This window comes from Littorina saxatilis, linkage group LG10, assembly GCF_037325665.1.
Source record: "Littorina saxatilis isolate snail1 linkage group LG10, US_GU_Lsax_2.0, whole genome shotgun sequence".
NCBI lineage: Eukaryota > Metazoa > Mollusca > Gastropoda > Littorinimorpha > Littorinidae > Littorina > Littorina saxatilis.
The window spans coordinates 34,068,581-34,091,616 of NC_090254.1; the positions used below are offsets into that span (position 1 = coordinate 34,068,581).

General features: G+C 41.4%; 2 protein-coding genes across 2 annotated transcripts in view; both read left to right on the top strand.

Annotated features, from left to right (window-relative positions):
* Positions 1-7,896, top strand: part of LOC138978649 (DBH-like monooxygenase protein 1) — a 22,533-nt gene extending 14,637 nt beyond the window's left edge. Inside the window, exons 5-10 of the mRNA XM_070351422.1 lie at positions 331-534; positions 1,509-1,634; positions 1,996-2,084; positions 3,532-3,634; positions 5,961-6,121; positions 7,597-7,896. Coding sequence (XP_070207523.1) covers positions 331-534; positions 1,509-1,634; positions 1,996-2,084; positions 3,532-3,634; positions 5,961-6,121; positions 7,597-7,713 — 800 coding nt within the window. The 3' untranslated portion in view covers positions 7,714-7,896. The remainder of the gene's footprint in view (positions 1-330; positions 535-1,508; positions 1,635-1,995; positions 2,085-3,531; positions 3,635-5,960; positions 6,122-7,596) is intronic.
* A 392-nt stretch (positions 7,897-8,288) lies between these two features.
* Positions 8,289-22,387, top strand: LOC138978650 (D-2-hydroxyglutarate dehydrogenase, mitochondrial-like). Its single transcript, XM_070351424.1, has 7 exons — positions 8,289-8,765; positions 11,972-12,169; positions 13,779-13,972; positions 14,549-14,717; positions 16,053-16,339; positions 17,590-17,761; positions 21,761-22,387. Exons 1-7 carry the CDS (start codon positions 8,459-8,461, stop codon positions 22,009-22,011), a joined length of 1,578 nt encoding a protein of 525 aa, XP_070207525.1. The 5' UTR covers positions 8,289-8,458; the 3' UTR covers positions 22,012-22,387.
* Positions 22,388-23,036: the final 649 nt, after the last annotated feature.

A 23,036-nucleotide genomic window follows, 5' to 3' on the forward strand; every position in this document is an offset into this window, starting at 1 on the left:
CTCTATCGTCCAAGCCCATAAAATCGAACAAGGCGGATTGCGTTTGGATTTCCCTCTTTCAGATGACTGAGATTGCCCCCCTTGGATCGTTCCGTGTCAAGGCCAGTTACACGGTACTGGCCGTGTGTTCAAGATGTGAAAACCTCAGCTTCCAGACTTTATTCGGCATTCATATTGCTGGCTGATAAAAACGTGTTCGGAGTAACATGTCCTAAAATAGGTTATTGTCAACATTACATCTCCACAGGACTGACTTTATTGTCACGACCATCTTTGTGTCTGCATTTCAACTTCCCATACACATCTTAATTTTGTCTGTATATTTTGTAGATCATTCTGGTATGAGAGTGTACTACACCGACGACCTTCGACCTTTTGACCTTGGGCACGTGCAAGTAGGTCAGCAGAACCCGGTCATCCCGGCTGGGGTCACCAGACATGCGCAGAGCGGGGGATGCAGCGGGGAGTGCACGCGCATGCTGTTTCCCCACCCCATCCACATCACTACTGCACACCTGCATATGCATTACCTGGGTATGCTTGTTTACTGTATGGGTCGATTGTAACCGGCTGGTAGGTACATTCCTTATTGTGCAAAGAATCTCACAGGTAGACCATCGCAGACCTGCAGGGGCGGATCCAGGGGGGGGTTTCCGGGCGGGTTTCCGGTAAACCCCCCCCCCCCCCCCCAGGCTAAGAAAAAAGAAGAAAAAAAGTTGAAAATAAAGAAAAACTGATAGCTCAGATTGCACCAGATTGCTCCGTTTTCCATGATTTTTATCAAAATTTACCGGGGATGTATGCCCCCGGACTCTCCTAGGAGCCGGCCTTTGTCTTCTAAGTCACGGTTTCGGAAAGTAGCATGTAGTGTAATTTGTTGGATCGGGTTGCACAAGATCGGTCATGATTCCTTATTTTGATCCAATTTGTCTTCTTTAATTTACTTTTTGGAAGGTGTATTAGGGGAAGTTTCTTGGCTCAGATTGCTCCATTTTTCTTGTTTTTATCAACATTATTTTTTTCGTGGGGGGGGGGGGGGGGCATGCCCCCGTACCCCCCCAGGTCACATCCGCGTATACCTAACCGGCCTTTAAAGGTGTGCATGTGATCAAGGCAAATGGCTAGGTATGCGTGCGTGATGCCTGTGTGTCTGTGTCTGTAACATGGATATGTAACTTTTACAGATGTGAAGGCAGCTGAGTGGATGTGTAATCTGTATGTGTGTCTATCTGCACTTCAGTGTCCACCCATCCGTCTGTCTATCTGTCTGTCTGTCTGCCTGTCCCGCGCCCGTCCGTCCGTCCGTCCGTCTGTCCGCCTGCCTGACTGTCTAGCTCACTGTCTGGTTGACCGGTTGTCCTTCCGTCCGACCGCCTGCGTCTGTCCGTCCGTCAGTCATTCTGTCTGTCCCTTTGTCTTCCCCTCTTTCCGACTTGTCTCCGTTCTTGTCTGAAACTGCATTGAGAAGGGTGTGCATGGTGATCATGACAGCATATGTGTGTGTGCAGGATCTGGTGGGAGGCTGGAGGTGATCCACGGTGACGGCAGCATCACTCAGGTGATCCATGACGACACCTACGACTTTAACAGCCCCCCTGTACATCACCTGCACGCCCCTGTGACCGTCAGACCAGGTAGGACGGACACACACACACACACACACACACACACACACACACACACACACACACACACACACTTACGCACGCACCCACACATACACACACCGTCATGCACACACACACGACACACACACACACGTGACACACACACACACACACACGCACACACACACGCACACACACACACACGGACACACACACATACACACACACACACACTGTCACACACACACACATACACTGGCACACACACACACACACACACATACACAAACACACACACACTCACACATAACGCATGCACACACGACACATATGAACGCGCGCACATGTAACCCAGAACGACCAAAAGAGTAACTTTTTGTTTTCAAAGGGGACTTTCTTCGCTTGACCTGTCTGTTCAGCTCCAAAGATGGTGTTCAGCAACGAAACAAAACTGTCTACTTTGGAGAAGGGTCAGATGTAAGTTTCTGATTTTGCATTTCTGCACGATACCATTTCAATCCGCCCTAGTTAAACATTGGTAAAACCGTTATAACGATTGTAGGTAACATGACACATAGCACTGGTTTGGCGAAAAGCAAAAAAACACACAACAATTAAAATCTTTTAAAATTTAAAATAAAATCGGAAGGGTAATGAAGGGAGGGGTGGGGGGTCGCACCTTATTCCTGTCTATAATAAAAGGAAAACACCGTCCTCCGCGGTTTGGCTCGTCAAATCCATTCAATTTTATTGCCTGGAGGGTTCTTGCACCGGGTTGTAATTATCATGAATCAAACTCGTATGGTCAGCAACCGGGAGAGGGTAGAAGGCATTTGATCGAAGAAAGAACAACAAATGATTCTTGTTATTCGAATAAATAAAACCAAAATGAAACAAAAGGTACAGTGTATTTTAACTCAACTGTCCGTTTTGAATTTCAAGAAACAACAAGTCGCGTAAGGCGAAATTACTACATTTAGTCAAGCTGTCGAACTCACGGAATGAAACTGTGAAGGCACTGTATTTTTTCACCAAGACAGTACAGCTTCGTCAATCCCCGCGTGAAGGAAATCGCTCACCTTCCACGTGCAAAACGTAGTGATATTGACACGCCAGATTAGCGCGGTAGCGTATTGTGCTAAGCAGGAAAGCGCGCTTTTCTGTATTCTTGTTAACTTTCTGAGCTTGTTTTGAATACAACCTATCATATCTATATGTTTTTGGAATCAGGAAATGATAAAAAATAAGATGAAATCATTTTTGGATCGATTTCTTAACTTTTAATCGTAAGACTAATTAATCTATTTTCGTTATTTGTGATCACATTTTAAGAGTAAACATGACATATGTACATATTTTTAGATTCAGAACGTGATGAAGAATACGATGCAATCAATTTTAAATCTGTTTGAAAAAATTCGATTTTAATGACAACTTTAATGAGCAAACTCATTAATTAAATTTTAAGCCTCCAAGCTGAAATGTAATACCAAAGTCCGGGCTTTGTCGAAGATTACTTGACCAAAATTTCAACCCATTTGGTTGAAAATTGACTCGGAGCGTGACAGTGCCGCCTCAACTTTCACGAAAAGCCGGATATGACGTCATCAAACACATTTATCAAAAAAATGAAAAAAAACCATCTGGAGATACCATACTCAGGATCTCTCATGTCAAGTTTCATGAAGATCGGTCCAGTAGTTTTCTCTGAATCGCTCTACACACACACACACACACACATACACCACACCCTCGTCTCGATTCCCCCCTCTACGTTAAAACATTTAGTCAAAATTTGACTAAATGTAAAAATGAATGCAATAACAATGTTTCTGGCGATGCTCGTGGGGCTCAAGTATCTGTACACATTTGTTTGTGTACACAGTTAACTAACGCGCGTTTTTTTCTTGTCGTTTGAATACAGGGAGAAATGTGTTACGCTTTTGTGGCCTACTACCCCATGATTGAAGGCTTTGACCAGTGTATACAGATTGGACACAACGACCTCAACTGTCCTTCACACAGCAGTAAGCTTGGGAGGGGGATAGAGAGGGGGTGGGGGAGAGGAGAGACTGACAGGGACAGAGAGAGAGAGAGAGAGAGAGAGAGAGAGAGAGAGAGAGAGGAGATGGGGGAAGGGAGAGATAGAGGGAGGGAGCGAAAGAGAGAGAGAGAGAGAGAGAGAGAGAGAGAGAGAGAGAGAGAGAGAGAGAGAGAGAGGGGGGGAGATGGGGGAGAGAGAGAGGAGAGAACGATAGTTTTTTCCCTTCATCGTTCTGCAGTCTTGAAGACTGTACTTAGATTTCAGTTAACTTTCTGTTTGTGCGGGTCAGTGTATATTGTTAATGTTATTTGGCGGTGTCAGTGGAGTTGTATACTAACACTGCATGCAACAACAACAAACAAACAAAAAAAGGCATCATTTTAACAGCCAGGGAGAACGCCCCCCACCCCCCCCCCCCCAAAAAAAAAAAAAATTAAATAAAAAGAAAGAAGGAAAGAAAGAGAGAAAGAAAGAAAGAGAGAGAAAGAAAGAGAAAACAAGTCGCGTAAGGCGAAAATACAATATTTAGTCAAGTAGCTGTCGAACTCACAGAATGAAACTGAACGCAACGCAACGCAGCAAGACCGTATACTCGTAGCATCGTCACTCCACCGCCCGTGGCAAAGGCAGTGCCCGTGGAATTGACAAGAAGAGCGGGGTATTCGTACCTCTCTTCGTTTTAACTTTCTGAGCGTGTTTTTAATCCAAACATATCATATCTATATATTTTTGGAATCAGGAACCGACAAGGAATAAGATGAAAGTGTTTTTAAATTGATTTCGAAAAAAATATTTTGATAATAATTTTTATATATTTAATTTTCAGAGCTTGTTTTTAATCCGAATATAACATATTTATATGTTTTTGGAATCAGCAAATGATGGAGAATAAGATAAACGTAAATTTGGATCGTTTTATAAAAAAATTTTTTTTTTTTACAATTTTCAGATTTTTAATGACCAAAGTCATTAATTATTTTTTAAGCCACCAAGCTGAAATGCAATACCGAACCCCGGGCTTCGTCGAAGATTACTTGACCAAAATTTGAACCAATTTGGTTGAAAAATGAGGGCGTGACAGTGCCGCCTCAACTTTCACGAAAAGCCGGATATGACGTCATCAAAGACATTTATCAAAAAAATGAAAAAAACGTTCGGGGATTTCATACCCAGGAACTCTCATGTCAAATTTCATAAAGATCGGTCCAGTAGTTTAGTCTGAATCGCTCTACACACACACACACACACACACACACGCACACACGCACGCACATACACCACGACCCTCGTTTCGATTCCCCCTCGAATATTTAGTCAAAACTTGACTAAATATAACAAGTCGCGTAAGGCGAAAATACAATATTTAGTCAAGTAGCTGTCGAACTCACAGAATGAAACTGAACGCAACGCAACGCAGCAAGACCGTATACTCGTAGCATCGTCACTCCACCGCCCGTGGCAAAGGCAGTGCACGTGGAATTGACAAGAAGAGCGGGGTATTCGTTGCGCTGAGAAGGATAGCACGCTTTTCTGTACCTCTCTTCGTTTTAACTTTCTGAGCGTGTTTTTAATCCAAACATATCATATCTATATATTTTTGGAATCAGGAACCGACAAGGAATAAGATGAAAGTGTTTTTAAATTGATTTCGAAAAAAGAAATTTGATAATAATTTTTATATATTTAATTTTCAGAGCTTGTTTTTAATCCGAATATAACATATTTATATGTTTTTGGAATCAGCAAATGATGGAGAATAAGATAAACGTAAATTTGGATCGTTTTATAAATTTTTATTTTTTTTTACAATTTTCAGATTTTTAATGACCAAAGTCATCAATTAATTTTTAAGCCACCAAGCTGAAATGCAATACCGAGTCCCGGGCTTCGTCGAAGATTACTTGACCAAAATTTCAACCAATTTGGTTGAAAAATGAGGGCGTGACAGTGCCGCCTCAACTTTCACGAAAAGCCGGATATGACGTCATCAAAGACATTTATCAAAAAAATGAAAAAAACGTTCGGGGATTTCATACCCAGGAACTCTCATGTCAAATTTCATAAAGATCGGTCCAGTAGTTTAGTCTGAATCGCTCTACACACACACACACACACACACACACACACAGACACACACACGCACACACACACGCACATACACCACGACCCTCGTTTCGATTCCCCCTCGATGTTAAAATATTTAGTCAAAACTTGACTAAATATAAAAATGAAAAGAAAGAAAGAAAGAAATGAACACACACAAATTAGAAAATAAATATATTAGAAGAATATGACCTTTACCACGACAGACGACGAGTACAAGGAGTGTACGGGTCACTTCCTGTCCGTGATGACGTCACAGTTCATGCCCGACACGGTGGCTGCGTGTAACAAGAGTGACGTAGATCTGCTGTGTCATGACGGCTGCAAACAGGCACTGGAATTCCTTCACAGCCATGCCTGTCTACAGGTATGTATACCAGGCTGTACCGTATCATTTAACAAGTCGCGTAAGGCAAAAATACAATATTTAGTCAAGTAGCTGTCGAACTCACAGAATGAAACTGAACGCAATGCCATTTTACTCGTAGCATCGTCAGGCCACCGCTCATGGCAAAGGCAGTGAAATTGACAAGAAGAGCGGGGTAGTTGTTGCGCTAAGAAGGATAGCACGCTTTTCTGTACCTCTCTTTGTTTTAACTTTCTGAGCGTGTTTTTAATCCAAACATATCATATCTATATGTTTTTGGAATCAGGAACCGACAAGGAATAAGATGAAAGTGTTTTTAAATTGATTTGGACAATTTAATTTTGATAATAATTTTTATATATTTAATTTTCAGAGCTTGTTTTTAATCCGAATATAACATATTTATATGTTTTTGGAATCAGCAAATGATGGAGAATAAGATAAACGTAAATTTGGATCGTTTTATAAATGTTTATTTTATTTTACAATTTTCCGATTTTTAATGACCAAAGTCATTAATTAATTTTTAAGCCACCAAGCTGAAATGCAATACCGAACCCCGGGCTTCGTCGAAGATTACTTGACCAAAATTTCAACCAATTTGGTTGAAAAATGAGGGCGTGACAGTGCCGCCTCAACTTTCACGAAAAGCCGGATATGACGTCATCAAAGACATTTATCAAAAAAATGAAAAAACGTATGGGGATTTCATACCCAGGAACTCTCATGTCAAATTTCATAAAGATCGGTCCAGTAGTTTAGTCTGAATCGCTCTACACACACACACACACACACGCACGCACACACGCACGCACATACACCACGACCCTCGTTTCGATTCCCCCTCGATGTTAAAATATTTAGTCAAAACTTGACTAAATATAAAAAGTGGAATAGAGAAAAGAAAACAAAGCAAAGCGAAGGGATATGCTACGAAGGTATATTATAAAAGACACATACACCACACAGAGGGATAGACAGGCGGACAGACAGACAGACACACAGACGGGGGAGACACAGACACACCAGCACACACAGATAGACACGCAGACACAGACAGACACACACTTAGTCAATTAGTAGAAATTAATATGTGACCTGTATTAATGATCACCCTACCCCAACCCCAACCCGTTGAAATCAACCTTGTGTTTACCCAATAAAATGTCCATCAGCGTGTGTGTGCGGTGTGTGTGTGTGTGAGTGTGTGTGTGTGTGTGTGGGTGTGGGTGTGTGTGTCAGTGTGTGTGTATGTGTGCGTGAGTGTGTGTGTATGTGTGTGTGTGTGTGTGTATGTGTGCGTGAGTGTGTGTGTATGTGTGTGTGTGTGTGTGTATGTGTGTGCTTGTGTGTTTGTGTGTCTGTCTCAGTATTTGTCTGTCTCAGTATCTGTCTGTGTGTATATCTGTCTGTCTGTCTGTCTGATCGTAAATGTGTGCGTATCTCTTTATCGGTCTAACTGTCTGTCACTGCAGGGTGAACTTGGCGGCTACATGGAGACACAAGTGTTGCCGAGTCTATCAGGATGGGAGGACGTTGCCGAGATTCGTACCAAGTTTTCTGCTGTGTGTGGAGTGTCCTCCCTAATGTGACGTCACTCTTTCAGTCTTTGTTTTGAATTCAGAAACTCGTGATGTTTTACGATTATCTACAGTTGTGTATATGTTGTTTTGGAGAAGCAGTATTTCAAACATTCCTTCAAAATAAAATGTATTTGTTGACCTCTTGTTAATGCCAAAGGCAACGGTGGGTAAATAAACTGTGACATACATGCATACCGCCTCAGTCTAACTTTGTACTTTTTGTCACCAGGTAGTGTTATTCATGCCGTGCATGAACGTTAGCTATACTGTAGCGCGTGTGTGTGTGTGTGTGTGTGTGTGTGTGTGTGTGTGTGTGTGTTTGTATGTGTTTGTTTGCCAGTGTGTGTGTGTACGTGCCACTGGCACTGAGTCTCAGAGTCACCTAACTCCACCACTGATGAAACCGACTACAAAGTCCCGGGCGCATTTCCAATACACAAATAAAATAACACCTACGTACAAAAAATACCCCTACTTTGGATCAGTTAAGACCCTTATATGAATTTATTGAAGTATAAAGAGTCATGATTTCACATCACAATCGTGCATAATATAGCCAGTGCGTAGTACTTATCATGTGCCTGTGGCACGGTTCAAAGAACAGTCACTCGTTGGTCTTTTGCCAAGGGGAATCACTCTCACGACATCCCAGTGTTTACCTAGGCCTTACCTGGATGCTTTTGAGAAAGTATGTCAAAGTGATAAGACAGGTCATTCCACATGTGATCGACCGTCCGACCTTAAACCCGTCAAAATGTCTGCACTTCACGGCCGCGTTCTTCACGCCTCCAGATTATCCCTGACGAGGTTCGCTGCCTCGAAACTATGCCCGTCATGTCAGTGCCTTCAAGTCCGAAAGTTTCAGTGTATCACGGGTATGGGACGCAGATTATCGCAGGTGGAACTGACCAGCAAACGGTATCCCAAACTAAAGAGAGGACCGTTCGCCACCCTGACTGACGCCGACGTGTCGTCGTTGGAACGGTTGGTGTCAGGTCGTGTCATCACGGACAAGTCGGATCTTGACGGCTACAACACTGACTGGCTCCGAACTGTCAGAGGTGGGTTGTGGTTGAAGAGAAAAGTAGGACCCCGTACAGATCCAGAGAATTTGCACAAGAGTGTGTGTACAGTGGAACCCTCGCTTTAAGACCCCCAAATTTAAGACTCCCTCCCTTTTAAGACCCTGTTTTCTCAGATTTTCTGTTCATAAACTGTGTGAATGTACTCCCAATCCCATTGTAAGACTCCCTCCTATTGAGGTCTAACGAATGACGTATCACAACGTGCGCGGTTGTCCTAGGTGGTCAAGAAAGCCGCGGGCGCCGCCGCGATCATTGCGCAGACAACACTTCTAGACCGCCAATAGTTTTTGTGCGCATCACGTGCTCCACATAAATCGGCCGGAAACGAAGCAATTGGGAAACCTGGATATTTAAGAGTTGGATGTCTTAAAAGCCAAAAAGGAGGGTTCTACTGTATACGCATGCTCTTGAACATATATGTAAATCTGAACACATGCTAATAAGCGCTTTAAGTTTTCCAGGGCTTATCTTCTGGTTTTCCATTATTGTTAGTTGTTTTAAGGCTGACATATAGTCCTATTTAATTAGTTTAATTACTTCCAGGGCTTTTCCCATCGTTGCGGGGATGTATAAATTAAGCTTCCTGCAAAGTTTTAGGTTTGAAGTCCTTACCAATTACGAGAAATAATCAATTCTTTATTGCATTGTTTAGCAACAGTTCTCCAAGAATTGGGGTCACTTCGTGACGTTTCGTAAACCAAAGATGGCGTTTGAGACTGTTCTGCTTACATTCGACACTATCAACACCACTTTGCAATTCTGAAATAATTTTTTCTGTGTTCGAAAGCTACAGCCAATTGTTATTATATCCCCTTAGGTGCAGTTTTATAACATTATTGGCACATGTAAACAATATGAATTAATTAATGAGCGCTACGAGTATGGCAGCCTTTAAGGCTGCACAAGTGGTTCAACATACTTTTGCATGCAGACTTTCCCCTTCCTTATATACTAACAACAGTATTTTTGTTCGCTTAATCACTACCCCTTGTTATTTCTTCATTTTACTTACATGCAGTTTCTGGTAGATTAATGCAATCTTAAAAAAAAGCAGATCTATGTTAATTGTTATGCAGGCACACTCACATGAAAATAACTAAACCCACTGTAGTTGCAAACTTAACAGTGAAATATTTCTGCTTGTATGTACTATTATTGAATACCTTGACCCGTTTTGTCTGTAGAAGTGACACTTCAAAGTGTAGGTAACAAAATATTTACATTTCTGTTCATATGATGATAAAATAGTTTATTTAACGTCACTCTGTAAAAACATTGGCAACATTTGTCTTAGATTAAAAACACACACAGGCGCGCACACAAACTTTCACTTTATGTACAGTGGTTCACCACCCTCCCACCCCCCGCACACTCTCACTCATCTAATTTGTTTGTTTGTTTGTTTGCTTAACGCCCAGCCGACCACGAAGGGCCATATCAGGGCGGTGCTGCTCTGACATATAACGTGCGCCACACACAAGACAGAAGTCGCAGCACAGGCTTCATGTCTCACCCAGTCACATTATTCTGACACCGGACCAACCAGTCCTAGCACTAACCCCATAATGCCAGACGCCAGGCGGAGCAGCCACTAGATTGCCAATTTTAAAGTCTTAGGTATGACCCGGCCGGGGTTCGAACCCACAACCTCCCGATCACGGGGCGGACGCCTTACCACTAGGCCAACCGTGCCGGTGCTCATCTAATTAAAAGTGGTAATAAGAGATACTTGGATATAAAAAGGTATTCTTAAAATGTTCTGATAAAAATATAAAGTAGCTATGAAAAGCAATTTCGTTAGTTGCATCTCTTCATATCCAGAGACCAAGTGGGTGTGTGTGCACAAGTCTAGCGATAAGTTTGGGACCTTGCCACCCAAGGTCTTTATTAAAACTTAAAAGATAGCTGACTACATTTCATACTTTTTGGTTACTTTTAACATATGAAAGATTCTTAAACTATGGGTGTTTATTTTTGGTTTGTTATAAAGTATTCTGAATCAGTTCAAATTCACTTTTGCAGGGGCGGATCAGTTGCTTTGTAAGGGGGGGGGCACTTTGAATCGAAAGTGAATGTGATGGGCGCGAAGCGCCCGAATTTGCTAGGGGGGTCCGGGGGCATGCCCCCCCGGAAAAAAAAATTTGCCCAAAGAAGCAAAATGGTGCCATCTGGTGCCATTTGAACTTAGAAATGGTCATAGAATCAGCATAGAAAAACCTTTTTTTTTCTTCTTCTTTTTTTTTTTTTTTTTTTTTCGGTGGGGGGGGGGGGGGCACGTGCCCCCTGTGCCCCCCCCCCCCTCGTCTGCCCCTGTTTTGTATGTGTGTGGTGCAGATACCATTTATTAAGTTTTTCCCAAAACCATCTTTCAAGATATACTTAAATCACTAATTCAAAAATCAGTTTGACATAGTTTACTTGATAACCTTTCATCCCAGCCTTGTTTACAAGTATATCCATGTTCAAATATTTTCTTGCAGAATTCAAGCTTTTGATCCCTTGAATGCTGGAAGAATTAAAGGCATAGAAAGCTGATGACTATTCACGCTAATTGCTTTACCCACAGCTGGAGACATGCTAGATTAAGTTCCCTGCAAGATATTGTGGTCTAGGACCCCTTAAATGTTGAGATATTTGAATTTTTATTTTGATCTAGATCGTCCTATTTATAGATTTGCAAACAGAGGTAACGTTGACGCAAGGGAAATAACTCCGCGTCTTTGTTGACATCCTCACTTTTTCAGAGGCTAGAACAAGCTGTAATGCATGTATATGGTCCGCGCATTGCGACATATCGTCATTATATGGCCTTATGATGCATTTGACATCGATTGTGGGCAAACTACACATCGTAAACACGGGAGCGAGTTAGTAAGCCTTTAAGTTAAATAAAATCAATACAAATTTATTACATACAAAGTTTGACAATTATACTAAGTCTAAACAACAAAGGGACTGTGGTGAGATGAACAAAGTTTAAAAAAAAAAAACATAAAAGAAAAACAGAATTATACTAAAACTGAAATTTTTTCTCTAGGGGAGACAATCGTCTTGCTGAAAGTGTAAAGTGCATATAAAGTGGTTGTCTCCCTTGTCAGAGTATTGATTTGTTTTTATAGCAAAGAATGTACCTGATACCTGTGACAGTCAATGGGGTAAAACAATTAAACTTATGTCTCCAGGAGCAAGTACAATAGTGCTGCGCCCCAAGACAACAGAAGAGGTGTCAGCCATCGTCAGTTACTGTCATGATCGAGGTCTTGCCGTCGTGCCACAAGGAGGCAACACCGGGCTGGTTGCTGGCAGCGTGCCTGTGTTTGATGAGGTCATTATTTCTACACAACTCATGAACAACATCATCAGTCTCGATGAAGTGTCTGGTAAAGCCTTCTTTTACAGTTTTTCTCTAAATTTGTTCATCTTTTTATATTTAGTCAAGTTTTGACTAAATATTTTAACATCGAGGGGGAATCGAAACGAGGGTCGTGGTGTATGTGCGTGCGTGTGTGTGTGCGTGTGTGTGTGTGTGTGTCTGTGTGTGTGTGTAGAGCGATTCAGACTAAACTACTGGACCGATCTTTATGAAATTTGACATGAGAGTTCCTGGGTATGAAATCCCCGAACGTTTTTTTCATTTTTTTGATAAATGTCTTTGATGACGTCATATCCGGCTTTTCGTGAAAGTTGAGGCGGCACTGTCAAGCCCTCATTTTTCAACCAAATTGGTTGAAATTTTGGTCAAGTAATCTTTGACGAAGCCCGGACTTCGGTATTGCATTTCAGCTTGGTGGCTTAAAAATTAATTAATGACTTTGGTCATTAAAAATCGGAAAATTGTAAAAAAAAATAAAAATTTATAAAACGATCCAAATTTACGTTTATCTTATTCTCCATCATTTGCTGATTCCAAAAACATATAAATATGTTATATTCGGATTAAAAACAAGCTCTGAAAATTAAATATATAAAAATTATTATCAAAATTAAATTGTCCAAATCAATTTAAAAACACTTTCATCTTATTCCTTGTCGGTTCCTGATTCCAAAAACATATAGATATGATATGTTTGGATTAAAAACACGCTCAGAAAGTTAAAACAAAGAGAGGTACAGAAAAGCGTGCTATCCTTCTTAGCGCAACTACTATCCCGCTCTTCTTGTCAATTTCACTGCCTTTGCCATGAGCGGTGGACTGACGATGCTACGAGTATACGGTCTTGCTGAAAAATGGCATTGCGTTCACTTTCATTCTGTGAGTTCGACAGCTACTTGACTAAATATTGTATTTTCGCCTTACGCGACTTGTTTTTTCTTCTATTTTTCCTTGCAAATATTTTTTTTTACTTTTTTTTTTAACTTATTTACTGGCAGTTATGCTGTCAAAAAACACACAGAAAACAAAAAAGAAAAGTAAACCTGCAAATGATCACTTGAAAAGCAGTAATACTAATACGTGTAGTCATTCATTGACAGAAAATGTTAAAGCTGTAACATTGTCTGATCTGACTTTTGCGTCTATTTCACTGTTTACACTTCATATTGAAGCATACGACAGCAGTCTGTAAGTAGGTTAAACATTTTTTTTTATATATGCTCAATCTGTTCCATGCAGGCAGCAGCTTAACATTTTCCAAGCCTTTTAAAATAGAAACATTTTTCAGGTGTGAATATTCATTTTGACGTGTTTTGAATGTTTCTCCCTGACGGGCCCCATTGGCTGAGTGGATAAGACATCGGCCTCCTATGCGAAAGGACACAGGTTTGAATCCTGGCCGTACCTGGTGGGCTAAGGGTGGAGATGTGCAGACCTGCTAGTGCCTTATCTCCCTTTGTGTGTAAACGCAAGCACAAGACCAAGTGTATGGCTGCCTGAATGGTAGAGTAAAAATGGTCATACACGTTAAAACCCACTCGTGCAAAAACATGAGTGAACGTGGGAGTTTCAGCCCATGAATGAAGAAGAAGAATGTTTCTCCTGTTTTGTTGCAGGCACACTGGTGTGTCAGGCGGGCTGTGTCCTTGCAGCACTGGACGATCACGTGGCTCAGCGGGGACTGACCATGCCCCTTGACCTTGGCGCCAAGGGCAGCTGTCATATTGGTGGTAACCTGGCAACCAACGCTGGTGGCGTCAGGCTGCTCAGGCATGGGTCTCTGCATGGAAGTGTTCTGGGATTGGAAGCTGTGAGTCTTTACTATCAAAATGTTTATTTTGTTGTTGTTGTTGTTGCTTTTTTGTTGTTGCTGCTGCTGCAACTGTTGTTGATGTTGTTGTTACTCTTGTTATTGTTGTTTTGTGTTTTTGTTGTTGTTGTGTTTTTTGTTTCAATGTAAGATCAAAAGCCCAAGACTTGTTGTTGTTGTTTATTCTCATGGGAGTTGCACAAATCATGCTAGCTCTCTTTTGGTGTGTTGGTTACACGAGGAGGCAAATTCTTCCTATGTCTACATTGTTGTCTGTGATTGAATGGCCGGCTTTGGTGCGATTTATCACCCACCCAGGAGAGGGAGAGGAGAGGAGAGGCTTACTGGATGCATTTCATGTCTGATCATTCATATGCTTGTTTTTGGGGGCCATTTCCTACCAGATTTAGGAGGGATTCAAATCCATTGTTTTCATAGTACATGTAGTCTTTGTAGAGCTGTCCTTCTTGAATAATTGACAACAGAATTAATCTCATACTGCCAAAGCAGGGGACATTTTGATGTTCTTGAACAAATCTTGAACATATATTAATATTTTCATCCTAATAATTTCAGGTATTGCCAAGTGGTGAGGTGCTGGACTGCATGTCGACATTACGGAAAGACAACACAGGGTACGACCTCAAACAACTTCTCATCGGTGCAGAGGGAACTCTGGGAATCATCACCAAAGCGTCCATTTTATGTCCACAGCGACCAAACGTTGTCAGTGTAGCTCTCCTAGGTGAGCTATTATATGATAGTCTAAAACCTCCCACTTACGACCTTGAAAATGTCCAGAAAAATTGGTTGTAAAAAGGAGGGGCCTATTGGGAATTTGAGACTAAAATTTTGTCACAAGGGAGGCAACTTCTTGACAGTTCAACAGTACCATTAACAAAATCATCCATCAGTTTACTCCCTATTCCTTCAGTTACTGATGATTTAATTTTTCAAACTTTACATTACAGTGGTACCTGCAATGAAAGGACACCCTTTGGACTAGCCCAAAGTGTCCTTAAATTGCAGGTGGCCTGTCATGACAGGTCTATTTTGGTAGAGATGATAGAAAAAGGGACAACAGAAGGTGTCCTTTCAAGGGAGGTGTTCTCTCATCAGAGGGGCCACTTATCGCAGGTACCACTGTACTGTTATTTCTGCTTTTTACATTTAGTCAAGTTTTGACTAAATGTTTAACATAGAGGGGGGAATTGAGACGAGGGTCGTGGTGTATGTGTGTGTGTGTGTGTGTGTGTGTGTGTGTGTGTGTGTGTGTGTGTGTGTGTGTGTGTGTGTGTAGAGCGATTCAGAGTAAACTACTGGACCGATCTTTATGAAATTTTTCATGAGAGTTCCTGGGTATGATATCCCCAGATGTTTTTTTCATTTTTTCGATAAATGTCTTTGATGACGTCATATCTGGCATTTTGTAAAAGTTGAGGCGGCACTGTCACACCCTCATTTTTCAATCAAATTGATTGACATTTTGCCAAGCAATCTTCGACGAAGGCCGGACTTTGGTATTGCATTTCAGCTTGGAGGCTTAAAAATTAATTAATGACTTTGGTCATTAAAAATCTGAAAATTGTAATTTAAATTTTTTTTTTATAAAACGATCCAAAATTACGTTTATTGTAATCTTCATCATTTTCTGATTCCAAAAACATATAAATATGTTATATTCGGATTAAAAACAAGCTCTGAAAATATAAAATATAAAAATTATGATTAAAATTAAATTTCCGAAATCGATTTAAAATCAATTTCATCTTATTCCGTGTCCGTTCCTGATTCCAAAAACATAGAGATATGATATGTTTGGATTAAAAACACGTTCAGAGAGTTAAAAAGAATAGAGATATAGAAAAGCGTGCTATCCTCCTCAGCGCAACCGCTACCGCGCTTTTCTGGATTGTTAATTTCACTGCCTTTGCCACGAGCGGTGGACAGACGATGCTACGAGTGTACGGTCTTGCGGAAATAATGCAATGCGTTCAGTTTCATTCTGTGAGTTCGACTGAGCTTGACTAAATGTTGTATTTTCGCCTTACGCGACTTGTTTTCTTTCTCATTGGCACAGGCTGCGCAAATTTCCAGGGAGTACTGGACATCTTCAGAGAAACCAAGACGAAGCTGGGTGAGATTCTGTCAGCCTTTGAGTTCATGGACACCGCTTCCATGGAGATGATTGGGGAGAATCTGCGCCTGATCAACCCCATCTCCGCCAGCCCGTTCTACGTTCTGATCGAGACAGGGGGCTCCAACAAGGAGCACGATGAAGAAAAGTTGTCTGCCTTGCTGGAAGGACTCATGGAGAAGGGGAAAGCTATGGATGGGACGCTTGCTACTGACACTACCAAAATACAGGTAACATCGATAAAAGTTATCGTAAGGAATCTCTGATGTCCCGATTTCAAAAGTTATTTCTAGACAGATTAATTTTTCTGAATTACGAATACATCCAAGGAGGGCAGCGTTAGAACAGTTTGAACATGTTAACGGCCAACGCATTACTCATTTTGCGGGATTCCCAGCTTTCACCCTGCAGATAGGTAAATGTCTGAAGCACAAACAAAGTTATGTTATCAAAAGTTGATGGTATTTAAGCTGTTCAAAATACCCTGCTTGAACAGACAAACATGTTAACTGGGGTGTTACCCTTAAAGGCTGACATAGTCCTATTTAATTAGTTTAATTACTTCCAGGGCTTTTCCCATCGTTGCGGGGATGTATAAATTAAGCTTCCTGCAAAGTTTTAGGTTTGAAGTCCTTACCAATTACGAGAAATAATTAATTCTTTATTGCATTGTTTAGCAACAGTTCTCCAGGACTTAGGCTATTCTTAGACCGTTGACGTCACTTCATGACGTTTCGTAAACCAAAGATGGCGTTTGAGACTGTTCTGTTTACATTCGACACTATCAACACCACCTTGCAATACTGAAATAATTTTTTCTGTGTTCAAAAGCTACAGCCAATCGTTATTATATCCCCTTAGGTACAGTTTTATAACATTATTGGCACATGTAAACAATATGAATTAATTAATGAACGCTACGAATATGGCAGCCTTTAAGACTCCCCTTAATCTGACATCTGGTCTTTAACTCATTGTCTCCCAGGTACGGATATATCCGTACCCACTCATATGGCTCTATCTGACTTAGTACGGATATATCCGTACACACAGTCACTTCCTGAAACGTCGATCTAACACCTGCATTCCAGCGTGTTGATACACAGTTCTACACAGTTACTACAATTCTGAGTGACCTGCTGCAGCACAGCTGGTCTCGGCTAAAAGTTTCCTTGGTCAACGTAGCTGGGGTAGAAAGTGTTAAAGGGAGGTACAGTATAAGTCATTAAATGAAGCTGTGAACAGAAAATCTAAAAAAAAAAAGTATGCAGGATTTTCAAAGGGAGGAAATCTTAAAATAGGGGTTCTACTGTATTGCCTAGTAAGGGAATATTTCTGGCATTAACATTTTGGAGTTTATTATTTATTAAAAACACTGATAAAAAAACCTGTATACCTTGTCCAAGGTCATGCTGCAGTTCTGTTTACTGTGAATAGTCATATACTGCTCCTACATTCATACTATTACATTTCCTTACAGGCGATCTGGGGGCTGCGAGAAAGGATGGCTGAAGGGCTGCTTCACGATGGCTACTGCTACAAGTACGACGTCTCTCTGCCGCTGCCATCTTTTTATCAGCTAGTGGAGGACATGCGTGAGCGAGTTGAGGGATCAGCGAAGCGCGTCGTAGGCTACGGTCACATTGGGGATGGTGAGTACAGTAGCTGTAGAGTTAAGTGTGTGTGTTGAGTGGTTTGTGAGTACAGTATAGCTGTAGAGTTAAGTGTGTGTGTTGAGTGGTTTGTGAGTACAGTATAGCTATAGAGTTAAGTGTGTGTGTTGAGTGGTTTGTGAGTACAGTATAGCTGTAGAGTTAAGTGTGTGTGTTGAGTGGTTTGTGAGTACGGTATAGCTGTAGAGTTAAGTGTGTGTGTTGAGTGGTTTGTGAGTACGGTATAGCTGTAGAGTTAAGTGTGTGTGTTGAGTGGTTTGTGAGTACAGTATAGCTGTAGAGTTAAGTGTGTGTGTTGAGTGGTTTGTGAGTACAGTATAGCTGTAGAGTTAAGTGTGTGTGTTGAGTGGTTTGTGAGTACAGTATAGCTGTAGAGTTAAGTGTGTGTGTTGAGTGGTTTGTGAGTACAGTATAGCTGTAGAGTTAAGTGTGTGTGTTGAGTGGTTTGTGAGTACAGTATAGCTGTAGAGTTAAGTGTGTGTGTTGAGTGGTTTGTGAGTACAGTATAGCTGTAGAGTTAAGTGTGTGTGTTGAGTGGTTTGTGAGTACAGTATAGCTGTAGAGTTAAGTGTGTGTGTGTTGAGTGGTTTGTGAGTACAGTAGCTGTAGAGTTAAGTGTGTGTGTTGAGTGGTTTGTGAGTACAGTATAGCTGTAGAGTTAAGTGTGTGTGTTGAGTGGTTTGTGAGTACAGTATAGCTGTAGAGTTAAGTGTGTGTGTGTGTTGAGTGGTTTGTGAGTACAGTATAGCTGTAGAGTTAAGTGTGTGTGTTGAGTGGTTTGTGAGTACAGTAGCTGTAGAGTTATGTGTGTGTGTTGAGTGGTTTGTGAGTACAGTATAGCTGTAGAGTTAAGTGTGTGTGTTGAGTGGTTTGTGAGTACAGTAGCTGTAGAGTTAAGTGTGTGTGTTGAGTGGTTTGTGAGTACAGTATAGCTGTAGAGTTAAGTGTGTGTGTCGAGTGGTTTGTGAGTACAGTAGCTGTAGAGTTAAGTGTGTGTGTTGAATGGTTTGTGAGTACAGTATAGCTGTAGAGTTAAGTGTGTGTGTTGAACATATGGTTTGTGAGTACAGTAGCTGTAGAGTTAAGTGTGTGTGTTGAATGGTTTGTGAGTACAGTATAGCTGTAGAGTTAAGTGTGTGTGTTGAATGGTTTGTGAGTACAGTATAGCTGTAGAGTTAAGTGTGTGTGTTGAGTGGTTTGTGAGTACAGTATAGCTGTAGAGTTAAGTGTGTGTGTTGAGTGGTTTGTGAGTACAGTATAGCTGTAGAGTTAAGTGTGTGTGTTGAATGGTTTGTGAGTACAGTATAGCTGTAGAGTTAAGTGTGTGTGTTGAGTGGTTTGTGAGTACAGTATAGCTGTAGAGTTAAGTGTGTGTGTTGAATGGTTTGTGAGTACAGTATAGCTGTAGAGTTAAGTGTGTGTGTTGAGTGGTTTGTGAGTACAGTATAGCTGTAGAGTTAAGTGTGTGTGTTGAGTGGTTTGTGAGTACAGTATAGCTGTAGAGTTAAGTGTGTGTGTTGAGTGGTTTGTGAGTACAGTATAGCTGTAGAGTTAAGTGTGTGTGTTGAGTGGTTTGTGAGTACAGTATAGCCGTAGAGTTAAGTGTGTGTGTTGAGTGGTTTGTGAGTACAGTAGCTGTAGAGTTAAGTGTGTGTGTTGAGTGGTTTGTGAGAACAGTATAGCTGTAGAGTTAAGTGTGTGTGTTGAGTGGTTTGTGAGTACAGTATAGCTGTAGAGTTAAGTGTGTGTGTTGAGTGGTTTGTGAGTACAGTAGCTGTAGAGTTAAGTGTGTGTGTTGAGTGGTTTGTGAGTACAGTAACTGTAGAGTTAAGTGTGTGTGTTGAGTGGTTTGTGAGTACAGTAGCTGTAGAGTTAAGTGTGTGTGTTGAGTGGTTTGTGAGTACAGTAGCTGTAGAGTTAAGTGTGTGTGTTGAGTGGTTTGTGAGTACAGTAGCTGTAGAGTTAAGTGTGTGTGTTGAATGGTTTGTGAGTACAGTAGCTGTAGAGTTAAGTGTGTGTGTTGAGTGGTTTGTGAGTACAGTAGCTGTAGAGTTAAGTGTGTGTGTTGATTGGTTTGTGAGTACAGTAGCTGTAGAGTTAAGTGTGTGTGTTGAGTGGTTTGTGAGTACAGTAGCTGTAGAGTTAAGTGTGTGTGTGTTGAGTGGTTTGTGAGTACAGTAGCTGTAGAGTTAAGTGTGTGTGTTGAGTGGTTTGTGAGTACAGTAGCTGTAGAGTTAAGTGTGTGTGTTGATTGGTTTGTGAGTACAGTAGCTGTAGAGTTAAGTGTGTGTGTTGAGTGGTTTGTGAGTACAGTAGCTGTAGAGTTAAGTGTGTGTGTGTTGAGTGGTTTGTGAGTACAGTAGCTGTAGAGTTAAGTGTGTGTGTTGAGTGGTTTGTGAGTACAGTAGCTGTAGAGTTAAGTGTGTGTGTTGAGTGGTTTGTGAGTACAGTAGCTGTAGAGTTAAGTGTGTGTGTTGAGTGGTTTGTGAGTACAGTAGCTGTAGAGTTAAGTGTGTGTGTTGAATGGTTTGTGAGTACAGTGAAACCCCCCTTTTAAGACCCCCTCCCCTCATTTTAGACTCCTTCCCTTTGACGACCCGGTTTTCTCACATGTTCTGTTCATACCCTCTGTAAATTTACCCCCATTTTAAGACTACCTCCGACAGGCGCAGTGGCCTAGTGGATAAGACATCGGCCTCCTAATCGGAAGGTCGTGAGTTCAAATCCCGGCCGCTGCCGCCTGGTGGGTTAAGGGTGGCGATTTTCCGATCTCTCAGGTCAACTTATGTACAGACCTGGTAGTGCCTTATACACGCAAGCACAAGACCACATGCGCACGGAAAAGATCCTGTAATCTATGTCAGAGTTCAGTGGGTTATAGACACATGAAAATACCCAGCATGCTTCCTCCGAAAGCGGCGTGTGGCTGCCTGAATGGCAGTGTAAAATCGGTCATACGTGTAAAAACCCACTCGTGCAAAAACATGAGTGAACGTGGGAGTTTCAGCCCATGAACAAAGAAGAAGAAGAAGAACTGTATATGAATGTCATATGTCCATTAGTGTGGGCATGTGTTTTATTCTGCGACTTAACAGTGCTTAAGATTTGCTTTAATATGAGTTATGTGTGTCAAAAAGAGAGTAAGAGAATATGTGGGGGAGGTAGAAATGTTCATGACTGTGCACATCTTCTGTATCTCTGTCAATTCCTACTGACATCAGACCAGTATTTTCTTCTGCTGCTGCGTCACCCTTCACAGCAGATTCTGCCGAGTTGTCTGCCGGCAAAGACCGCGGGCTATTTATAGTAGCTCAACCTTTCTTCTGCGTCGCCGGCTAGACACCTGTGAATTGTAGAGTTGTGTTGGTGATGGGGTGTGGCTGCTGCTGTCCCCTTGTATGCTCTTGGGAACCTTTGCGTGCCCATAGCAGTTTTTTGTAGGGCAAAGAAATTAACTCTAAACAAATCTCAACCCTGTTTGACTGGCTTTGCCTCCAAAGGTGATTGTTGTGCTTCGGGCACTCGGTTAGGCCAAATAAAAAAATAGGTCTGTTTACGGTAACATGGCCGAAAAAAATAGGGTCGGTCGGTCGGATTTAAAAAAAAATTGTTTTAATTTTTTCCCCGTCTCGTTTGGTCCATTTCTGTCCGATTTTGTTCAATTGTTTTTTTAAAACGAAGGGAATTTTATCGTCTTTCCTCACAAAGCAAAAATTATTACAATATAGCTAAGTACGCTCCGGTTTGACACCAAAAAGCGACTTTACAACAAAGACCCCCCCCCCCCCCAATTTGTTTTTTCTTTTTCTTTTCTTTATTCATTTTTCGAAAAAAAAGTTTAGGGTCGGGCCGAAAAATTAGGGTCGGTCGGGATACCGTAAACAGACCTATTTTTTTATTTGGCCTTACAGTAGTTTCATTTGTTCTTTCATTTTTGTTTTTCCTGCAACGACATAAAAAGGTTCCATTTCTTTGCAGGCAACTTGCACCTGAACGTCACCTCATCAGAATACAGCCAACACACCATGGACCTGATCGAGCCCTTCATCTATGACTGGGTAGCCAACTACAAGGGCAGCATCAGCGCTGAACACGGTCTGGGATTCAAGAAACGGGATTTCATTTACCACAGCAAGTCACCGTCAGCAGTGGCTCTCATGAAACAGATCAAGAATCTGATAGATCCCAAGGGAATTATGAATCCTTACAAGCTCCTTCCGTCCAAGTAGAACTGCATAGAAATGTGTAATTGAAGCAGGAATGAGATGGTTTTGTAGGATGTAGCTTAAAATACTTCATAGACAATGCGACTGTCTGTAGGTATCGGATGCTTATGTAAGCTAATTCCTTGTTAATGAAAACGTTTGTACAGTCAAGGATTGTAGATATCACAGCAAGTTAGGATGTGATCACAAGTAGATCATAGTGTGCCATTTATTTTTGCTGTGGAAAAAGCAGTACATGCAGTTGAAAAACATATATTGTACACAACACATGATACCAACCAGTGCTGATATTTATACAGCATCAACTAATGTTACTCTTTTGAAGAGTCAGTGCCAAACAACTATTTTACTGGGTGAAAAAGCACAATCTTCTGTTTGTTTGGGGGGGGGGGGGGGTGGGGTGGGGTGGGGTGGGGTGGGGTGGGGTGGGGGTACTACATGTGCTTAAATTGGAATGGTGTTGATCTTGTACATTGACAACTCTGTTTGTGTAAGTAAGTGTGTGTGTGTGTGTGTGTAGGCACTGAGTAAACAAGAACATATATGTTCACCCCCTAACCCAAGCACAGTATTAATATGGTATTCTCTGCTGTAGTTAATTGTGTCGGATTTTTTCTTGTCAGCATTGAAAATGTTGTTGTCTCTGAAAGGTGTTGTCTCTGATATTTGTACCCTAATTAATTATGTTTTTAGATCAAAGACTTTATTCGAGTTATACATGCATAGCTCTACTGGGAAAAAAAAAGGTTCATGAATTTTGATTCTTGATAAACTTGGTAACAAAAAACAATGTTGATGGATAACAAATCCAAGTGGTGAATGGTTAGCTTGAGCTTCAGGTGAAACGTGTATTATTTAATCTGTGGAACCATCGAGGTTTGGAATCCACATTGCTGAGGACAAGGATTGTAAACATTCAGTCTTCTTCTTCTTCTTCTTCGTCGTTCGCTGTTGTCTGTCATGTGAGCGTAGATGCGTTGTGCTGCCGTTACGCGCCTGACAAGTCAGGCCCAGCACATCCGACTTCA